General features: G+C 40.4%; 1 protein-coding gene across 6 annotated transcripts in view; it reads left to right on the top strand.

Moving 5' to 3' along the window:
• The window catches only part of enah (ENAH actin regulator), a 144,043-nt gene that overhangs the window by 50,790 nt on the left and 73,791 nt on the right, over nt 1-19,462 (top strand). For 4 of the 6 annotated variants that reach the window (XM_005746168.2, XM_005746167.2, XM_005746166.2 and 1 more), the window contains exon 1: nt 15,599-15,733. The exons of 1 other annotated variant lie outside the window; for it this stretch is intronic. In XM_005746168.2, coding sequence (XP_005746225.1) covers nt 15,642-15,733 — 92 coding nt within the window. In that variant the 5' untranslated portion in view covers nt 15,599-15,641. Of the gene's footprint in view, nt 1-5,516; nt 5,671-15,598; nt 15,734-19,462 lie in introns of those variants that run through there. One more of the 6 variants, XM_005746169.1, reaches the window with a different exon arrangement.

Here is a 19,462-nt window from a genome sequence, read left to right as displayed (position 1 = left end):
CCGAATTTCAGTGCCCCTCCCGAAAATCTCCCGGAGCCACCATTCTCCTGAATTTCTTCAGATTTTCCACCCAGACAACAAAATTGAAAAACTATATGCAGAATTCATAGCGCAACCCAGCCAATTCCAGTCTCCAACAACGGCGGCAGCTACTTCGTTTTAATATTACTCTTATTTCTCTTTCTGGGTTGCAAAAAAACTTTTAACATATTTTCAGGTAAGAATGTAGCTGTGTTCAAATATCTGAACCGACCGACACATCGGCTTCAAACCCCCGCGGTCTTTCGCTACTCGGGTTAAACATGATATATAAGTCACTTAGATAACTTAAAAATGTTATTGTTTGGCTTTTTCAGTGTTTTATTTGTTCTCAGTTTGGCTGAGATTAAAGTTATTAGATTTGATTAAATTAAATTTAACTTTATTAATCCCTCAGGAGGGTTCCTCCGGGTTTTCACACAGCTGAATAAACGTCAAACAGAAAACTGAAAACAGAAGTGAGACAGTCTAGAGTTTACGCCAGCGCCCGGTTATATTTTAGATAGCAAGGAGCAGACGGCAGAGTTTCACTCCACCGAGGGAGCTCGTGACGTACTACCCAGCTTTCTTTAGACCGCGAAGGCCGGGTCCTCAGGTGGAAGCAGCCTCTGAATTTGGACACGCCCACTGTTTCCAGACATTTAACGTATTTTATTCGATAAATAAACACTGTAAATGTATTTATCCCCCCCCAACAGCTCTTTTGAATTATCTCCCTAGTGTGGCCACAACACCTCACGTTTTTGCCACATGTATCGTGAACTAGTGATGTGTCAGTCGCGAACGAAATGGCTCTTAGAGCCGGATCTTTGACGTGAACGACGTGAGCCGGCTCCTTATCGCGAGCCGTGTTTTGTTTTTTTGTTTTTGTTTTTTTTTCCCTTTCTCTCACCCTCTCTTGCACTTTTTTCCCGCTTCACTCCGCATGCGAGCCTTGTGCTTTGAGCTGGGAAGAGGGGGGAGGGGCGGTAGTTAAACTAGCAGTAGCACAGGAACAGAGCAGGATCATAAAGGATTCAGAAACCCATATGACAGAGAATATGCATGTTCTTTTTGTTTTCATATTTTCATTTATATTAATTTTATTTTTTGTGTTGTGGTTTGCAGTGTTTTGTGTTGTTTCACTTTAAATTTGTTTAAAAGGGAAAAGCTGAAAATTTAAATAGTTAAAAGTTGAAATGTGAATAGTTGGTTTTTGTATTATATGATTTATTTATTACATTTTATGTGGAGTGAATAAATAAAAGTATATTTACGTTGGCCCCTAGAAACAAAGCACGTACAAACTCCAAAACGTGTACAAACTCCAAAACGCGTACAAAAGACAACCAAAGTGCTCCAGAATGCTAGGTGCAGTGTTGAGCTTTTGTTACCTAGTGGCTACACAAGCCAGGAAGTACCAACGACCGGATTTGGTGTGTGGTAGTAACAGGTAAATGAACTTTTTTTTTTTTCTTTTTTTTTTTAATTATTTGAATATATATCAGTGCTTGTGTATAAATACACAAACAATACACATATGCTTTCAATTGTGTAATTTAAGTGATCTAGGTAGCTCTGTTTTGGAAGTTCAGTTAACTGTTTTGGAATTTGTACGTGCTTTTTGGAGTTTGTACGTGTTTTGTCTCTAGGGGCCACCGCATATATTTATATATAAACATATATAAATAAAACCTTTTTTTTTTTTTTTTTTACATTAGTATTTCCTTTTGTGCATAATTTTATATTATTGTTAATAATAACTTCATTAAAGCAACAAAACAACCTGAAGAGCGGCTCTTTTTAGTGAGCCGAGCCGAAAGAGCCGGTTCTCTGAAAGGAGCCATAAATCCCATCACTATTGCAAACCACGTTTCAGCTTTTGTGGAGGTAAAATACGTTCGCACATGACTCCAATTACGCTCAGCCATTGTTGTGAGTGCACACGCCAAGGGGCTGCGAGACAGACAGCCGTATTTCGCACATGACTATGAAAGGCGGAAGAGGAAGTAGTTCCTTTGAATGTAGACAATCTGAATGTTATGGTTTCTTTTCACTGTGTTCCTGTTAATGATAAACTACAAATTTAATCTAAATTACTAAAATATCGATATTTTAATGTGAGAATGTATTCTAGAACATAAATGATTGGTATGGGAGGAATCGATATTTCAGGATCGATCCGCACATCACTAACACATCCGCACATCGTTGTTGCTAACGACAACGCATAAAAACAGTCACTTGTCCATCCGTAGTGTGGTTATTTTAAATATAAGAGAAAGAGAGAACTTTAAGAAATTAATATAGCCACTACAGTGACCATCAAAACGATGAAAAACTATTGCCATAAAAAGTTTATTTTGCGACGCCACGAATCAAATGAGAGTGTAATATGAAACGATAGACATTTTCATATCGTCATCTGATAGATATGGTTATATTGAAAAGCCCTATGACTAACCTCGTATTGTGGATGGAATATTTCAGTTGTTCTCCTGACTGAAGTTTGGTCCATTTACAGCATCCTGCCATGCGATTGCATTTGTCAATAACCATCGGGAAACCTCCCGATAACTTTCATCCAGTGAAAAAAGTTAGCATTCATGCTCCATCTTCACTGTGTTTATGTTATGCTAACATAGCTGTGTCGCTAGCAATCACGCAGCACATCATTATATACCAGCTAGTCCAACTTCAATAACCCTAAAAAATTCAGAGCCGTTTAGTTTTCTGTCTTCATTTATGTTGGAAGTGATGGCAGAGCTGTAATTTCTTTCAGAGATCGCTCAGTCGGAACATGCTATATCATGTTTAGGTGTAAACTAGTGAGCTAACTTCCTAGATGAAACTGGATGTTAAACTTAATTTTTACACCTGGTAAAGCAGCAACGCTGATCATTTTATTAAATATGAAAGAATTTAGACTATTCTTAACTCTCACTGATGACGCAGTGTTCGTTTGGCTTTGGGACTTGAAGTAGATGGAGTTTTGGACCCAGATTACTCCACGAGGCTCTTGACTGCGGTAGCCGTAATGCTCCGACAATCCATCAAGCGGTGCAACTTCGTAGCTCACCAAAGTCGTACTAAAACGTTTTTTGACAGATTTTTGAGCGCCTATACCACATAAAATTAGTTCGAGGTCAGTAAGCACAACCAGAATTCATACATAAGGTGCACTCCCAACTTTTGTATAAATTAAAGGATTTTAAGTGCACCTTATAGTGCGGAAAATACGGTATCATAAAAACATAATCTTTGTCAGCTCTTACTTCAGCTCGTAGTGTCAACAATAATGAACGTTATCTGACAATAGCAGAATGGTAGGAGTTCACAAATGTCAGCAAATGACAAAAAGCGGGGTTTCAGATTGAATCCAAAACAGCCTAAGCTAATGATCTGTTGTTGTCTTAAACCAGTATAATGTGACATTATACACAGGTTAATATAATGGGTCATGTTAGCTTGAATTTGGGAAGCTAGATGACTAATTTCCACTCATGTGTTCATGGTTGCTGTGTCACACCCAAGTCAAATTATATTGTCATTTTGATATTCCGATATACAACATGTAGCTGGTCTCTAAGTTGTTGCACAAAATAGATGCAATGTAGTACACAGTGCAGAATCCAGTTGTCGATGCTAGCTCCAAAATAGTACACTAATGATCTGCGTGCTAAAACTAGCAATTGAATGCCAACTGCAGCTCACTTGGTATCTGTGGGCGTTATTAATATCAATAGTTTTGCAAAACTCTTTGAAAAATGGGTTCTATATTGACCTGACGCACCTTTGAGAATTGTCCATAGAACCTTTCCTTTGAGGACTATAGAGTGAAACACTCTGACTGTATGCTTTGTCAGGCAGTGGGAGGTCAAACACAGGACTTCTATTCCTGCAGTTTCATTGATCTAGTAGCTTTCAGATCATTCCTGTACTTCAGTGCAATCAGGCCCCCTAAATAGCAGAGTACAGTAATTCAAGGCTGAGAATGTTCACATACTTTCATGCAAATGGCCTTTGAAGGCCTTTACTTTTTAATTTAGGCAACTCTGAGATTTTCGCATTGAGTTTCAAATGTGCATTGTTGAATCGATGAAAGGTTCCAATTCAATCCTTCAGACTTCCTTCAAACCGTCTAGGTTATGTCAAATCCTATTGATCTGCCCCTCTGATCCCTGTACAAGAACTCTCTTTGTACATAGAAAAGTTTGAAATATGGGAAAAGTGAAACTTCTGTATACTTTCACATTTGTGCACTTGAAGAAAGTCACAGCCTTTAGTGGTCTGATTGTTAGAGGGGGCTTTAGATGCTCTAGAGACGATCTAAGATGTATGATCTAAGGCATTAAACCTACTGTGTGATGACTGCTGCAGTGTTTACCTGTGAGTTTACCTGGGGGAAAAGACAGTTGACTGTTTTTAATTTAGAAATGCTTTATGAGCGTATTGCCCCGAGTTCAGTATTTTGTCAGTGAAAAATGATTAGAGGGGGGAGGGGAGGGGGAAAAAACCCTTTAGTTTCAGCAACCTGAGTATGAACCTGAGCATGCTGGCTCTGTCATGGCTTAATGAAACGCAGGAAGGGGAGAAAACTACTATTAACAGTCGCAGCTGTGCTTTCCCTAATGTGCAATGTCAGTGTGCTGAATGGAGACATCCCTGCTGCATCGTTTCACTCTGAGGGGAAGGAAGAACTAGTTTTATGTCGTGTGTTTCTGTGATGCAGCAGAGGCAGAATGTCAGCAGCACCTCTGTAGACCTGAAGTGTGGTGTTTTTTTGTTTGTTTGTTTTTCCTTCTTTTTTGTTGTGGTTTTGTGTAATTATAAAGCCGTTAAAACATAAGGTGCTCTGTGACTGGAATGGCCTTAGCAGATGGTTTAACTTGTTGAGAGATGTAGAAGGGCACAAATATCTCTGTTTTGTTTTCACTTTCCAATCAGACTGTTTAAACTGTAAGCAGAGTGGGAAAACTCCCAAAGACTCTCAGATATCGGCACATAATTGTGGATTGTGTCCTTCTGTTTGCAGAACGTCTACCTGACTGGATATCCTAAGAATATAAATAAAGTCTAATCCAATGGATTAATTTCATTTGACAAAAAACATTTTATTTTATTTTGTCCGGGTTTTTAAAAACCTGTATAAGGATTTTAACGCTCGTTTTCAGGTTCCTTCTTTGGTAATAGATGGTAAAACATGTCTTGGAGTTGAACCTTGAATTGGGAGACCATTGACAGTCCCCCACATGAGCTAAGCTGATGTGTGCAGGTCACAGTATCTATTTTTGGACTGTAGAAAAAGATTCTTTAACCCCTGACTCATTACACTCCCTACATGCCCCCACCTAGCTGCTCCACTTTTAGCCCAGGCTCCTGTGAGGTGAGTGAGTCCGGGTGGGTGTATGGGCTGAAATGGGGAGGGGGTTGCTTCCAGCAGGCCTTGTGGTTGGGTGGATGCCCGTACACTCTCACTTTCTCCCTTGTGGAGTCAAGTCAGTCGTGGAGCCAGGCCAAAGCAGCTGTTCAGTCAGCTAGCCTGTGGAGAAAGTGAACACTAGACCAAACTTTCCCAGCGACCGATTTTCTTGTACAGTTGGTGGAAGTGCCAGATTGAGCGGTTACCAACGCCAGGATGACTCGTGATTCGTAAGTTTCAGCCGGCCATAGCAATGGAGCCGATGTAGGATTTCGGGGTTAACCATATTAACCATTTTCTATGTCTTTACCTACAGTATTATCATCTCCAAAGCAGAGTTGGCAAGTATTTGTAGTATAGGCTCAGGGAAGTGTGATTATTGTGGAGCTCAGTCTCTCTGCCCGTCTACCTGTCTGGCTGAACCATTGCCATTTACCATGGACACTCAAAGTTCAGCTGAAACGCTCACTGCAGCTGTTATCAGCATCCACAAATTCATTCATTATTCGGAGCCCCCCAATCTAAAAAAGCTGCTCTCACCAGTTGAGGAGCTTTCCTTTTTATAGAACTGCAGTAGCTGTTAAACTCAGAGTCCAATCAGAGGGAGTTTGGAGCTCGGTTACAGGATAGGATTCATCTCTTCGTGTGGTGACAGGGTACTTTTCTCCTTTGCTGCTTCTAGAGCTGCCGTTGTTTTTCCTAAAGGACTCTAAAAACCTCTTTGCAGGCTTGTCCTTCTTGGGTTGTTGTTAAAAATGTATGTGATGGTGACTTGGGGTATTTTATCTCTGTGGTGATAGTTCTCCTCCTGTTGGCAAATATCTGCTGTCTCATTAGTGTGAGGACTGCTGATTTGTGCCCTGTGAATCTGCTCGCCACATCATTTTTATACCCTTTGTTCCACTGAGCACGTCTCCCTTCATTTTCATTTGGATGCTTGGCAGCATAAAAGTGATTTCCAAAATGTGTTTCACTGTAATAAGTGGAGGTAATGTAGCTAAATGAGTGATTTTAAACTGGTATTTTGTTCAATGTCCCCACATTCACAACACTGCAAATTTGACTTGGCATCCATCTGCAGATCACCTGCTGCCCCATTTTTCTTTTTTTTCTTTTTTTTTTCTTTCTAGAATGGTTCACCCAGCAACAATGACATCATTGTCCAGGCTGGACATCAGAAGCATTGCAGGTCAAATGACAGTAACACAGAGTTATGCTCCCACCCCACACAGCACCGTGCTGTTCTGTTATGTCTGTACTTCAAACCTCAGACCTAAATCACCACTGAAGGCAACAAAAGCAAACTGCTTTCTCTTGGAATTTTCACAGACCAATAAACTGTTTTGCTGTTAAACTCCAGATATTCATGTTGAATATATTTGCTACTTGGTTATAGCCAAAAAATCATAGTCATTATAATTTTGTTCAGTAGTGTAACCTTGATTATTCAGTAACTTCACAAATGGCATTTATTTATCATAAAAATGTCTTTTGATATTTACTTTTTCCTTTGATGTTGATACCTTTTAACTCTTATGCCTAAAATCTGACGTGTGTGCCTGGTGCATTCTTACTTATGTGTCTAAGTTTGCAGTGACTCTCTTTATCCTTTGCTATTGTTTTTGATTTATGTATGTTTTGTTTTGTTTTATTTTTGTTGCATATGTTGTTTGTTTAATTTAAGACAAAAAAAAACAATTAAATGAATGAGAGGTAAAACTTGAGGGGGTAGGGACAAATAAGTAAATACTTCTGCCTACTCCTTTTCAAACAAATAATGGAATAATAGTTTGTAATGATTGTGAAGGCACATGTTTGAAATAAAAATGAACTGAACTGAACTATTGCTAAACAGCTTGTAATATGCTTGAATGTCATATAGCCATTAGCTGGAGAAGGCTTGGGTCCAATATGTCAGAGTGGATGACAGCAGAATTCAAACAGAGGACTTTTACATGGTACAAAACTGCTGAATGCTGAATCTCTTGAGTAAAACACTCAGTCGATTAGTGTTTTCTTTGTGAGGCACTTTGATCCTTTTTTTCTAAAACTGGGGTTTGTGCCACAGGTTGGTGCAGAAGGTCAAGGTGCAGATGAGAATACCAAAATAATGAAAAAAAGTCCCCACCCAGCATCCGCCTTCTGCTGAACACTGTCGGTTTCAGGTTTTTCTCCTCGGTCCACTCTCATGTAAAATGATCCATGTGCCTTTCAATGTACCTGAAAACATCCTGGGAGAGGTATGCAAGGACAGGCTGGTTTTTCTTCAGCTGTATTCCACTCAGTTTTGCCGTCTGTGCAGTAATGCGAAGCTATCTGTGTACTGCGGCAGTGTTCTCACACCCTGTGTGCTGTGAGAACCGTGACTATACTCGTATATTGTCTGGGATTAAATGGACCACTGATATCACTAGTTTGTCTTGTGGACAGACCTCCTTAGCAGTCTTAGCGTACCTGCCTGCCACTTGATCTGTAGCTTATTAGCCATTCATATCCCTTGAGAGACATGCATGTCTGTGTTTCAGCAGCAGGGTGTGTGGGGCTTTTTTGTTTTTGTTTTGGGTCCTTTTCCCAAATTACACGAAACTGCTTGATTGGGAGGCACTTGCTTTGGCTCAGCACAAGAGGTTTCCACCATGATCCAGCTTTCTTGTCTTTTCTCTTGCTATATTTCTGCCCCTCTAGTCTGTCACCCTCCCTGATGTTCTTGGGAAACTGTTTGGTACCACATTAATTCATCTTCCTCTTTACTAATCACTAGTCTTTACAAAGCTGACTCAGTCACTCATGACAATATTGTTTGTAACTTTGTCTGTCATAATACAGAAACAAAGACTGTTGGCCAAGCAGAGACTAGCAGCCATGTAATTTTTAATTTTCTTTGACAGTGTGTACTCAGAGTTACCGTGACACTTTGATTGTCCCACACACCAAGTCAACTCAACTTAGTAGTTCATGTTAGAGATTTTCTTGGAAAAACAAAACCAACAGTAGTAAAATATTTGATCAACTTCATGTAATCGTCAAAGTTTAAATTTTGTTGCTTTCAGCTAAAGTTCTTAACTTCAGTGATTTGTTTCCAAGCCGTACCAAATGCTCCTTTTATTTAAACTTTTTCATGAAGTATAATGGGGGTGTCTGTCCCTCAAGCCGTCCCTGCCTCTCTCACTTTGTTTCCAGAGCGTTCAGCCTTAGCTGTCACTATGATACACTCATTTCAAATCTATTTTCTAATTTTCCATCCTGCTCTCTCTTAAAGAAAATCTTCCACTCTGTCACCTTCAGCTTCTCTTGTCTTTTTGTTAGTGCCATCTTTTCCACATTATACAAGGTCTCACTACCATAAGCTAACTCTACTACTTCTGTTTTGTCGCTGTTGCACCGGTCTCCCTCTCATTTACATATATGTATTCTGTCGTGCTTCCACTGACTTTCATTCCTCTTCTCTCCAGAGCATACCTCCACCTCTCCAGGCTCTCTTCCACCTGCTCCCTACTCTGTCTACAGAGCAGCGTTGTCGTGAACATAATATTCCATGTAGACTCCTGTCTGACTTTATCTGTTTTGCTGTCCATCACCAGAAGCTGTTGATTCCTGATGTAATCTCACCCCCACCTTGAAACCATCTGTCACTCCTGCTGTAGACATCGTCTTCTGTCATCATACATGCCCTGCACCACCTGCACATAGTTTTCTGCCACTTCTGACTCATCCACAGTTCCTCTCTTTACTCCCTTTCATTGTGTAGTGAATCACTTTTATCCATCTGTAATTACTACAGCACTTCTGATACAACACACTATAGAGAAGGCCATGCATCTTCCCACTCTACAAGACTGTGTTAAACAATCTATTGCCCTCTCTCATACACACCTCTGTACCTCCACAGGTATGTTGCTTCCACTCATCATCCTCATCACCACTTTTTTTTTTTTTTTACCGACATTCCTTTTCTTATGTGCTTCTCAGCACACTGTCTTCACTTGTTAGTACATCTCCATCACTAACCTTAATCTGCTGTACATCCTTTCCAGCTCGATCTCTCTCCCTATCCCCTTACTCCAAATCCTTTTCTCCTTCCTTAGTGTTCAGCTTCACATACAACTCACTGTAAGCCTTGTCCTGTGCACTATAACAAGTCCCATTCAGACTACACATACAGCGAATCATACAAATGTAGGTATTAGGCTCAGAAGGCCAGTCATACCTCACTAAAAGCATTTGGAGTTTAGGTGTGACTCCATTAAGTTAAAGCAAGTGTTCACGACTTCATAAGAAAATTCCTGATGTGAACTGGGAGACTGGGGCTGTAGAATGATCCATAAAATATTGTGTTATGGTTAATTTGAAGCTTTACTGTCCAAAATTTTCAGTCTCAAATGTCCTGCCTTGATCTCTCGGTAATCCCAAAACTGACTTCTTCTAGGAGCTTTAGTCACCAATTGAACTATTTTGAACATGGCAGTCTGCTATGAACGAAATATCTCCAATACTCCTATAATACTCCTACATATGACAGTTTCAGAAAATTCTATTCAATTCAATTTTATTTATACGGCACCAAATCCCAACAACGGTCGCCTCAAGGTGCTTTATCTTGTAAGGACCCTACAATAATACATACAGAGAAAAACCCAACAATCATATGACATCCCTTTGGCGACAGTGGGAAGGAAAAACTCCCTTTAAACAGGAAAAAAACCTCTAGCAGAACCAGGATCGGTGAGGGGCAGCCATCTGCAGCAACCGATTGGGGAGAGAAAAGGAAGATGGGACAAAAGACATCCTGTGGAAGAGAGCCAGAGATTAATAACAAGTATGTTACTAAGAGGTCTATTAACACATAGTGAGTGAAGAAGAAACACTTAGTGCATCATGGGAATCCCCCATCAGCCTATACCTATTGCAGTATAACTGGAGAGATAGATAGATAGATAGATAGATACACAAAAAAATTAAAGCTCCCTTTCTTCCTCACGCTCCTCTCCTCTTAGTCAGCTATAGTTTTTTTTTTGTTTTTTGTTTTTTTTGTTTTTTTCCCCCCCCCCTCTCTTGCCTGCTGAGGCAAAAAGTACTGCTGACCAGCCTGATGATGTCATCCTCGTCCCTCAGTAACACACGGACACACAGGAGGCTGTTTGTTGAGTGTAAATAGAGAGGAGGGCTGTTTCAGCACCAGCAGGAGAACTGCTACGATTGATACTGTACGTTTGATCATGTGATCTCCAGATTGGATTTATTTAAATTAGAAGTAGAAAGTAAATACTCATATTTGATGAAAACCCTGCTTTATTTGTCCATATTGAAGATGGGCTTAACTCATGTTACTTTAACTTGTTTAACTTGTTTAACTTGTTAACTTGTAACTTTAACTTACTTTAACATGTTACTTTAACTCATGTTACTTTCAACAAATACATTTTCTGGAATCATTGCTGGATCCTGTCACAACCTCTAAATATTAATTTCTAACATCAAAGAGAGGAGGACTTCTCTCCAGAGTATAGTTAATGATTAGAAATAAGTAAAAGTACCATCTAATTCTGTGATTTGACTGATTTTATACTTTTGGGTTTTTTTTGGTTTTTTTTGTTCTATTTCTTTGAAAAAGCCAAGGTAAATCATGCAGCTTTGGGGGATTTAACCCTCAGATGGCCGTCAAAATTTACACCCTTTTATGGTCCTCGGGACCCAAAAGGGTCCCTTTTTTGACTATGACCATCAGAGGGTTAATACTGGACTGTTGCAAACAATAGAGGTCTTAATTCTTAATTTCATTTTCTACTGCCATTTATCCACCCCTGACTCATCGTTACTCTGCTCTGAGGAAACACTAGCTGCTCTGTTAAAATGTGTCACTGTGACCTGTGCCTCGACTCACAGGTGTCTCTACAATGTGTAAAGCTGGTGTGACTTAAACTTGACTTGTACTCTGTTGTGGACACAGACAGCTTAGTAGTCATTCTGGTTATACTACTTGTGCATGAATTACGTTGCCTTTCACACATGTATAATTGATGCATTGTAATTTAAGCTCTCCAGGAACAAACCCGCACAGTCATAAAAAAAACACCCTGCTTATGAAAAATGCTTATGACAGAAAATTTTTAAAAAGGAAAATGAGACTGGGCAAAAGCAGTTCAACGATTTTGTCGTAGTTAATGTTGAATAGTTTATCCACTAGAGGGCATTCGGTGGTATTTCAAACATCGCTACAACAACCAGCTGATCCGAGCAGTAAATGAGTAATCCACGACTTGTTGTATCAGTAACACAAGTTTATTTTTAAACATTGAAAATCTCATATTATCCCAGACGAACTACAGCTAACAAATGTTGGGCAAATCTCTTTGTGTTGTGTGCCTGGTTACATCAGCTGGTATAACCGGTATTTTGACATTTCCAAATACTGGTATCTCTATCAGCCTTAGAAATCCTGCATCAGCTGGGCTCTGTTGATGACTGCTAAATATTTGTCTTCATTACTCACTCTTCTTGTATTAAATGTAAGACTTTGTGAAACTGACACTGTGGAAGCCGTTGTGGTGTAGCTATAGTTTGGGAGTTTTGTGGTATACAATCTGTTAGCATTGTTCTTTTCAGTGTATACAGTACAATGTGTGCACGTCGCTGTTTTATTTAGCTTTTGAAATAACTGTGTGGGACGTAGCTTGCGGTTTATGAGCTGTGTGTATGTTTGTCTGTGGCATTTGAGCCACCTGTACTCGGCAGCCTCCTGCGGTGACACAACCTGAAATGGCATCAGGCCTCGGGGGAGACGAGATGTGCTGCTCACTTCATCTCTTTCTTCTCCTTCTCTCTTTCTATTAGTAGAGCTATTTGCAGCATTTCTTTCTTTTTCAGAGCTTACACTGCTCCTCTTTTCACCTTTTCCCGTTTCCCTGGATCCCAGTATTACTAAAGGTTCTATACAAATAAAGTCTTAAAAGGCACATTATGCTTTTCCATATTTTTTGTCCATTGTTGGCATGGTGGATGCTCATATTAAGTTGGCTGAAGTTTCAGCATGTGTACAGGTTATCCATGTGAGCCAAAAGCTCAGGCTTCAGAGTTGTTGTTTTTTTTAAAAAAATTTTTTTATTTATGTCTTCTCTACTTCTGGCTGTGATATTATAGAGAGGGATATCCCTACTATGGTCATCTCAGGCGTGCAGCCACAGCTTTGAGAACAGCAGTCCCACCCACCTGCTGTTTAATCTTTCAATTTGTGAAACAGTGAAGCATAATCGGGTAATTTAAAGGCAGAGGTACTGCACCAAGACGCAGTTTAAGATAAATACATGGGAAAAAGCTGAACTGCCAGTCATTCAAAGCTAATTAACTGGAGTCGAAATATAAAACTGCGGCGATGGAAATGACCAGAACAGGTGCCCTAAACAAGGTTTCCACACTTGCTGCACATCTATAAGCCTCTTGGCAACCCACCTCCACCCCTCCTCCTCCTTTATGCTGATATGACTGTTGTTTAAAGGCGTATCTGTTGTTGTTGCCTACGCTGTTCAGTGCTGGGTTTTGCTGCTGTTTTCTGTTCTCTGGAAGTTTTTGTAAACACACAGTTTGGAGTGTTTCTGAACAAAATAACCTCGCCTCTTTTGTAATTCTGAGAGTGTTGTTAATTGCCAAATTACAACCCTGGATGTTTTCAAAGTCACTACTGGCTGTAGTGATCAGCCAAAGTCATTTGTAACGGGTGTTCAGATAGAAATAACTGATAGCTTATTACAGGTGCCTCACACTGCCCTCTTCCTCCTCCTCACCCCTCCCAAATGGATTGTAATAGCTTGTGATGTGTGAGCATGGTTTCGGCAGCTTTTGACTCAGTGCTTAAGTGGAGTGTGACAAACTGCTCTCTGCATAGACCTTTCATTCGTCAAGCCCCGTTTTCCAGGGCACATGCTACCTCTCCCTTTAATAGTTCTGTCTTACACTGGCAGCTGTACTTTATGGACGAACCGGAATTTTAATGTAATTATATACGTCTTCACATTTATTTATTTTTTAATCTAAAGCTGTATATCGGACTTTATAAATGAGACAATGACAGCGTATGTTTGTATGCCTGTGTTGTGTTGAAGTGCTCAGTTTTTCAGTGTTGCCTCAGTGTCTGATTTCATGTGCTGAACCAAAGCGCATATATGCATCTCCTCCAGCTCTTGTTGTTCCGACCTCCAAGAGTACAGTCTGCCCTTGGAACCCTGTGTATTTTGTGTTTGTGTGTCTGTCTCAGTGTATTTTTTTATACCTTCTGTGTCCTGCCCTGAAAGCACATGTCAGCCCTTCTGTGCTGATAGAAATTCGCTGCTTTATTGAGGCTGATTTAGTGCCTGTCAAGCCAGCTGTCCAATGGGAAATAATTTTTAAAAAGTCCTTTATTTTCAGCTCTTGTAGTATTTACATCCACTTTTGAATTAGTTTGTAGCCTTCAGGGTGAAGCACGACTCTAATTTTAACCCTGAAAAAAAGGAAAATGTGTTCAAGTCGATCATTTATCACGACAGCTGCTCAGGAAGACACATCTTCAGGACTGGAAAAGGCACTGTCAATCATGTATAGTAGAAATACATTGATACATTTGTTTAAAATGGAAAAAAGGCAGAGGTTGTTTTTCTTGTTTATATTCATTTACAGTCTGTTCCTAAGGAAAATAAAGAATTTTTCCAATAAAGATATGTGTGATGAAAGGCACATATCTATCTCTAAATGAGCATGAAATCGGCCCTGCAAATTTATGAAACTCAATTCTAGACATAAATGCCCCAAATTTGATTGGTCACTGAAGGTGGTGAAAGGTTCAGTTTCCAGCTGTAAACTACTTGATAAGTTAATTTGGTTGGCATGTTTGTCCGATGGTTAGTACTGTCACTTCACTGCAAAATGATTCCTAGTTCAAAGCTGGGGCTTTTCTGGCAGGAGGTTGCGTGCTGTGAATCTGCTCTTCTACTCCTTTTAATACTTGTAACAAAACAGGGGAAAAAAAGACTCCCAAATTCCCAATTTAACATAAAAGTTGGCATAGCAACCAATACAACCTGGTACAGGCTGCAGAACAGCGAATCGCAGCACAGCAGGAAAGCCCAAATGTCGGCTGAAAATGCCCCCCCCCCACAGTATATACAGATTCTACTTCACATGAGCCTTTATAGAAAGCTGCCGCATGTTCCATCCAATATTATGTTTGATTAGGAGCGCCAATGCGGGTCGTTTTGACTTGTTAGGTAGATTCATAGCGTATGTATGTTGATGTTACATTGTTCGGCACAATGCCAGCTGATGATAGCTGAAAGTGAAAGAAAGGATTTTAGCTGTGCCGAAGCAGGCCAGGACACTGAATAAAGAAATGAAGAACTTTGCGTGGTCGCTGCGAATGTCTGCCTCCTGTGACAACAGAGATGGAAATATTCGACTAATCCTTATTCCACTTCCGCCATACATCACTACATCTGGCTGCTCACTCTCTTTAGTCTATTTATTTAGGAGAGTGAGAGAGCAGAGTTGGGTGGGTGGGTATATGGTGAGAGAGGGAGTGTGTGGATGGTCACAGCGATAAAGTAGAGAGGGAGGGGAGGGGTAGATGAAAGAAGGGGTGATCAAGTGAGAGACAAAAGGTATGAGATAGATGTAGCAGAAGCGGCGAGGGGAAGGAGAGCGACAGATGTAAAGGATATCTCCCTTCATGCCCCAGCCCCCGCTTGCAACATCCTGAGTTGAGCCGCTGTGAACTGCTGGATCCCGCCGTGTGGATTTCTCCACAGCAGCCTCTTCCACAGGAGCGCAGGAGTGGGCTGTGCAGGAGCCTGTTGCCTGGATACCTCTGCTGTCGCTACGGCGGCGAAAAGCCAAGACCAAAGCGTGTGCGTATTTGCTGGCTGGTGCCGCTGCCATGGGAAAAACACAGCTGGCTGACTGTTTAGACGGTTCCCTCGCTTGCCGACTTGCTGGCTGACTTGCTGTCGTCGCATGTACGCATAAGGAAAGAATCACCCTGAGAAGGGGGCTTTAAAGAGAAGGGGGAGGGGGGTGGCTGGCACCCTGCTTTGCATGATGAAGAGAGCTGTTTGGTAGCAGGGATATTACTTTGGCAAAATTGAAGCAACTGCAACAAGAGCCGGAAAGGGCTGGTAGGGGAGAAGTCACGCTTGGGGCTGGCTGAGTTACTTAAGCAGGAAGGCTGTGGGCAGCTATGCAGATCCAGTCTTTTGGTCCACAGTCCAAAGCCTCCAGCTTCATCCTCAGTCAGAGATGTGTACTGGCCTCCAAAATGGAAATCCACCGGTACGTATCTGTTGTCACAGACTTAGTCCTGCTGCTTTTGTGCTCTTTCTATAGGAACCTTAAACGGAAACTGCTGCTCACTTTTGATCGATGGGAAGAGAATGCCTCATGCTTCACCAGTGACAATTGTTGTTGATTTGGTGTGCTCTTATCAAGTTATCTAGTCAATTTCAGAATTAGGATCATGAACCAAAATCTGACATACTGAACACTTCAGCATGATTACAAATGATCAAATGAAACTTTTAACCCAGATTTATGCCTGTTGGAAAACTAGGCGTAGGTAAAGAGGGGCAGTAGTGCTCATTTCCAACTCTATATATTTCTGACTCTACTCTCTTTGCATGATTCACAGTACACCGAATCATTTTTAACTTACAATGGCCCTTGCAGCCTCTCACTTCATCCATAAGCCACCATCTGTTTAAGCTAGCCGTCTATTATTTTGGGCCCTTCGCTTCCACAAACAGAAACTGAAACTGTTCAGGAATTGATCCTTTGTGCAGACTTCTTTAAAGTTTTAAGAAATGGTTGGCACAGACTGAAGGCATGACAAGGACTTTAATTTACATGTGATGTAGAGCATAAAGCTACGGTTCTGGTTTTCTGTAACTATCAAGAGAAGATAATTGATTAGTATTAGCTTCATTCTGGATGTATTGTACTAATGGATGCTAGTGTTGTACGTGCTTGTCCCCCTAAATAATTGTGATCATTTGTTTTTGCTGCATTCATAATAAATGTGATGCATAGAGTTTTAAACCCTGAATCGGTGAATAATGGCGACCTGTGTGAAGTCTTATGCCCTTCTTTTTTTAAAACCAGATGTTTAAATCCACATGCAGAAGGTCTGGTTTTGGTTTTTTTGGGCAGTTTGTTTTCGAATCTCAGTTTGTCGGAGTGTGTTCGAGTCAACTCTGAGTTGACTGAAGGATTTTCTGTTCTCATGCCTGTGTGCCTTCTTCCCCAAGGGCTTGGTTGGATCCAAGTAGCTACATTGGTGATTTAGCAGTTGCAACGTGATGTTAAACATGAAGACTCTGTTTATTTATTGATGATTGTTTGCTAAAATGTCAGACAACATTTGAGTTTGGCTCAGTAGCACGGATGTTATGTTCACTTGGATTTTTGTTTTGTTTTCATGGAATGAAATGAAGATTTATTTATTTTAAAGTTGGGGAAACAAAATGAATGAATTAAACCGAATGTATTCAAATCGCCTAATGGACCAAGGGATCCAGATATGGACCATATAACTCAACAAACAGGGCTGGGATAATAACCTATAGTTGACCTTTGACTTTACAAGCCTTCAAATCAGAACAAAGGTCATTTTGACCAGCCATAGTGAGCTTGTGAGTAGGTGATTGGGAGGAGAGCTGATTGAAACCTGGCTCTGTATGTTAATGTTAAAACTAAGCCTGTTTAGAGAGCTTAGCATGATTACTGCAGATGCTGAATTTCTTTAAGTTTCTGTGTTATTTCATGGTCCTCATGAGCATCTTCTCCATTCACATGCCATGTTATTAAGAAATTAATAGTGATCTTTTAGTCTGGATAATTTTGCAAAAAATAAGATTATTACATTTGAAATATTTTACACTCTGAACTATGACTCTGTTCTGGGATTTCCAAGTACATGCAGAATATGCATGAACAGCAGGAGCCTGTGTGGAGGTGACCTGCAGAGTTGCTTTGTAATTTTGGAACCTGCTGAGATTTGCTAATAGGTTTTCTGGAAAGGGATCATATGAGGCACTAAGTATTAATTGGCAGTGAGATCGGATAATCTGCTGGGATTGAGTTTGACCCTAACTCTGAATTAGACAGATTATACTTGGTTTTGTTTGCTTTGTCACTTCAAAGGAGTCAGACTTTCTTGTATGTTTTCAAGTTGTCTTGAGCATTAGATCTTCAGACTTTCTGACAGTCTTTCAAAGTTTCCAAGGCATAGTGCATAACTGCCTTATGTCCAGCTTCGCCTAAACAAAGGGTGCTCTGTGGCTTTTAAACCAGTCCTGTGGGAGTATTTGGCAAAGAAACAGAAGTTTGGAGGTATTTTATGAACTTTGTGGACATTAAACCAGAATTGTGATGTGACTGTTGCTGAACCAGACCTTTGCAGTTTTGCACCTGAAGGCTGCAGTTGTTTATTTCAGTAGTTTAAGAGGAGTGAAAGCTGAGTTCAGTGCAGACTTGCTCTGCCATCAATGTGTCCCCTGTCCGTGTGTGAATAGAACTGTGATTGGACCCTTGTAAAATGTGCCAGGCACCCAGTTAGGCCGCAGTCTGAACCCTGGAAACTACCTTTAAAAACCACTAGATATAAGTGATATACAGCGACTTGAACAAACACCTTGGAGAACTCGATATCTGGATTGGGTTATGTTCAATAGTGCATGCTTGAAACAGCCTGTTTTCTGCCAAGTGTAAAATTTTCTGTCTCTATTTGCTGTGTCCTTACTAATAGGTCAGTCAAATGTGTCTGATCGTTGTTCTTTGACTGTAATGTAGCCCATTTGAAAAAGTGTGCGGTTTAATTTAAGGAAAGGTCAAAATGGGCTTGTTGAGGGGATGACACTGAAAAGGATGAGCCACTAATAAAAGATGTGCGTGTTTGTGTGGTGGGATGAGGATTGGTGCCACCTGTGGCCGAAGCCTCTGAGGATCACGCTCTTCAGTCAGCTAATGGTTTCTGACTTACACAAAGCCTAATTGAATCCAAAAGGATTCAGTGGACCTGGCCTTAGAACTCATTAAATAAGACTGGAACTTGAATAGTCCAGTCAGGGGTTCAGGTAATTAGCAGATGATAATGTTTTACATCTTTAGGTGACTTGGAAATAATCAAGGGAGTGACGACACTAGTTGTATTGTAATATAGCTTTAAAATGGAATAAAAGAAGTTTGTTTTAACAGTCATTAACGGTAACAACATTTTCTGTGATTAGCTGTGTAATGACCATGAGATAAAATGCGTAGGCCTGGTTCCGGCAGCCAGTGCGGTGTGGAACATCTGATATGTCTTGTGACTTTAAACTGTGTTGGCTAGAAATAAATTTGGATGTTGGAGTTGGATTACTGACATGTTTTGTTATTTAGCCTAGTTGGACATCTTAAACTACTTAAAACAAAGTGTAGCTCAGCCTTTTCGAGTCTTCTTTGAGCATGTTTAGGTGAATTGTTACGAGTTGAAACTGCTGGAAAAGTTTGTACAAGATGCTGAACCCTGCATCAATGTGTGTGTCTGCAAATGTTAAAAAGCACTGTTTGATTAGATGACTGAGACATACTCAAAATAGAAAAGTAGTAGCAGAAAGCACTTTATATGTTGCAGTCCATTTACCATTATACCAAGAAAGCTAAAAATGGAGTTGTAAGAACTACAATAATACTCAGATGCTGCAGTTTACTCCCAGAAAGGGGCTGGCGCTTGTAACGGCTACTAGAACTATGGAAATATTCTCGTGGCCCAAAACCACCTTGCATTAACCATGGGATTTTAAAGCTCTGGCTCATTTGTAGATATTTAAAAATAAGGGTTATGTTAGCTTCCTGGGGTATTTTTCAGTCTTGCTGTTCCTTGAGGAGCCTTTTCTCCAGTTTCTCATTGCTAATTTAGAGTAGTAAGCAGGGCTGCACGATTAATCGTTAGAAAATCGCGATCTCGATTCATACTTATGTGCGATCTCATTTCCAAATGACAACGATTTAAAAAAAACAAACAAA

Source organism: Pundamilia nyererei, unplaced genomic scaffold (genome assembly GCF_000239375.1).
Source record: "Pundamilia nyererei isolate P.nyererei 1_Seehausen unplaced genomic scaffold, PunNye1.0 scaffold00174, whole genome shotgun sequence".
Lineage (NCBI taxonomy): Eukaryota > Metazoa > Chordata > Actinopteri > Cichliformes > Cichlidae > Pundamilia > Pundamilia nyererei.
This window is presented reverse-complemented; position numbering and strand designations above follow the sequence as displayed.